Raw genomic sequence first — 2,813 nt, 5'->3', positions numbered from 1 at the left:
TGGGCATATATATAGAAGTACATGATCTATTTGGAATACAAGACAAGCCAGAATACTTTTTAGTTTACCCTATATTTTCTAATACAATCACGTTCCTCAACACGTACCTCTAAGACTGGCTCCCATGGTGACGGTGTGGATAGTTTTCATAGATTTAAGTGGGTAGTTTCTTCTTCTACCTCTCGATGCTGTCGCCAATCGAGATGCCGGCCTAACTGCCTATTGTCGCCACCCGGCGGTCGACTGCGATGCCGCGCATGCCTCGCCACCCCTCCACGTGTTGCGGACGCCCCGGCCAGATCACCTCTAAACCCCGGCACAATCTCCGCCGTCGGCGACCTCCAAGCAACCCCCGGCACCCGAACCCGTCAACCTCTGACTCTCCTCCACCGGCGACGCCGCGGCCGTGTCGGCCCTGACTCCGGATTGCTCCTGGCTCGGACTTGCCGCGGCACTTCCGTCTCTGCCTGGTGCTTCGCCCAAAAGCGATCAACCCTAATCGGAGTTTCAGGCAAATGCACACAAAACTGCATGCAGTGTCACTGCAAGATAAGTTGGCCAGTATTTTCGATCAGGAATACCTTTCCTGGTAATGCGGATGGGGAAATAGACTCAGACATATGAACAACCAACACCAGAGAAGCAAGTTTAAGAGTATGTGGCACAAATCAAGATGTAAAGTAGATGAGCTTTATTCAGTTTTAAGAAGATATGAATCCACAAACTATCTTTAGCCTGCGATTCTATTGCAGTTGTCCTTGTTAGTACACCACACAGGAGTCGATTTTACCAGTGTGCTCGGTAACACGCCGCATGCAGATCACCATAAACCCAACTTGGAACTGACATGCATGCCGCGTGTTGCCGGCCCGGTCCGTAGCTGCTCGTCACACGACACGGATCGTTAGTGCTCCCAGAGCAGCAACGGCGCCGGCTCGAACCGGAAGTCGTCGGCCCCGACGTCGTGCCATGAGTACGCATCATACGTCGACGGAGGCAACGCGAAGCCGAACTCGTGCAGGAACTCCGGCAGGTCGAAGAGCGCGAGGTCAAGAATGTCGTCATCCGGCAACGCGTGCGCTGCGGCTGCAGGTGCCGGCGCTGGCTCCTCGACCTTGGTGTCCGTGTCCTCGACGGCGTCCGCGTCCAGTGCTCGGTCCATTTGCGCGGCGAGCGCGGCCGCGGCTCGCACGTCCTCCGGCGCGGCGGTGGCGGGGCGGGGCAGCTGGTGCGCGGTCTCCGGGAAGTTGAGGTGCGCGGCGGCGCGGCCCTTGATGGCGAGCGCGGCGACGTCGTGGGCGCGCGCGGCCATCTCCGCGGTGTCGAAGGTGCCGAGCCAGATGCGCGACTTCTTCCGGGGCTCGCGGATCTCCGACACCCACTTCCCCCAGGCCCGCATGCGCACGCCGCGGTACGTCGGGTGCTTCAGGTCCCGCCGCGGCCGCTTCCTGCCGCCCGCGGCAGCAACGACGCCGCCGCTCGACTCGTCAGAAGACGACGTCGCGACAGGGGAGCCGGGGCCGGAGGCGCCGCTGCTGCAAGTGGTGGAGGAGCTGGTCGCCGGCGGCAGCGCACCCTTCTCCTCCATGGGTACGTACGTGGTGGTGGTGGTGGTTCTGGGGAGAACTCGACACAGTGAGCACGGCTCGCAATCTCAAACAGTCAGACTGCCTGGTGTATGCTTGTCACTTGCTACGCCTCAGGGCTTAAGAGTGAGCGAGATATATACTGGTATTTGTAGTGTCAGGTGCGCAACGGATTAGTATTAATTTAACAAGAGAGTCAAGGTAGGGACTGGGAGTGCAACGTGTATACTCTACTTGTTTTTGCGTTCCCCAGGAGGCGAGGAAATGTGATTGTTATGCAGAATATGTTTATATATTAGTAGTAAAAAAGGCTAGTTAAGCAAGATGACGCGGCTTTGTGGGAGGGCCATGTGTTACTCACTGCGGCTGTGAGAATCGATACAATCACGGCTAACATGCTCAGATACGGTAAGGTGAACTCAACTGCCTTGCAGTTGCAGGATCGGTGATGAAAGCACGTAGTACTGTACAGGGCCTGAGATCAATTGACTAGCTTCCAAGCAACTGATGAGTGATCAGCCTCGCCTTTCTGCAAGGGAGAGAAACGAACAACAGGAGAGAACAAAACTGATGGGCCTCACCAAGCTTGAGCCTGGTTCTTGGCACAAAACTTGACGTAGTCAAGTATGGCTTCACCTTGATCTTTAGAAGTTCTAGTGTGACAGACAACAACGTGTGCCCGGCTTTGCTATTGGGGGTTGGGACACAAGGGTTTTGTCAAATCTTCCACCAATCTTGCAAACTTTTTGCTTGTTTTCGACCTCTCTTTCATCACCAGAGTCCATCACCATCTCTTTCTTCCACGTTGTGCAATATGTTGCCCAAATTTCTCTCATCTTGCACGACCCCATCCCTTGATTTAGAATTGGCTTCATTTTCTCCGCTGACAACGCCATGGACGCCCCTTGGCCCCCACGTCCAAGTCCATCGATTTGGAGTCAGATCCCGCGAGTTTAGCGGTTGTTCCACCTCATGCGGCTCTGATGGATGACCGCCATCACCTAGAACAACACCTCGTCCACCTTGTAGGCAACGAGTCAGGTGCAGAGGTGCAAACCTTATGTCGCCACGTGCTAGCGTCGGTCACCCCCTAACGGTGCTGCAGTGATCCTCGGCGAAGAAACGAAAGAAAAGGCAATCCTGCCCCATTGCCCCTCCTACCTTCGTCCCAGAAACGGGGAAAAATGGGGCGCCTTCCCAGTCCTATGTTGGACCAGAAATGGCGAT

At 55.6% G+C, this 2,813-nt stretch overlaps 1 protein-coding gene across 1 annotated transcript; it reads right to left on the bottom strand.

Annotated features, from left to right (window-relative positions):
* Window positions 1–671: 671 nt before the first annotated feature.
* On the bottom strand, window positions 672–1,853 carry LOC123141622 (ethylene-responsive transcription factor ERF038-like). The gene has a single exon (XM_044560716.1). It carries the CDS (start codon window positions 1,586–1,588, stop codon window positions 905–907), a length of 684 nt encoding a protein of 227 aa, XP_044416651.1. The 5' UTR covers window positions 1,589–1,853; the 3' UTR covers window positions 672–904.
* Window positions 1,854–2,813: the final 960 nt, after the last annotated feature.

Source organism: Triticum aestivum, chromosome 6D, assembly GCF_018294505.1.
Source record: "Triticum aestivum cultivar Chinese Spring chromosome 6D, IWGSC CS RefSeq v2.1, whole genome shotgun sequence".
Classification (NCBI taxonomy): domain Eukaryota; kingdom Viridiplantae; phylum Streptophyta; class Magnoliopsida; order Poales; family Poaceae; genus Triticum; species Triticum aestivum.
Note: the sequence above shows the minus strand (reverse complement) of the source record. Positions and strands in the feature narration are given on the sequence as shown.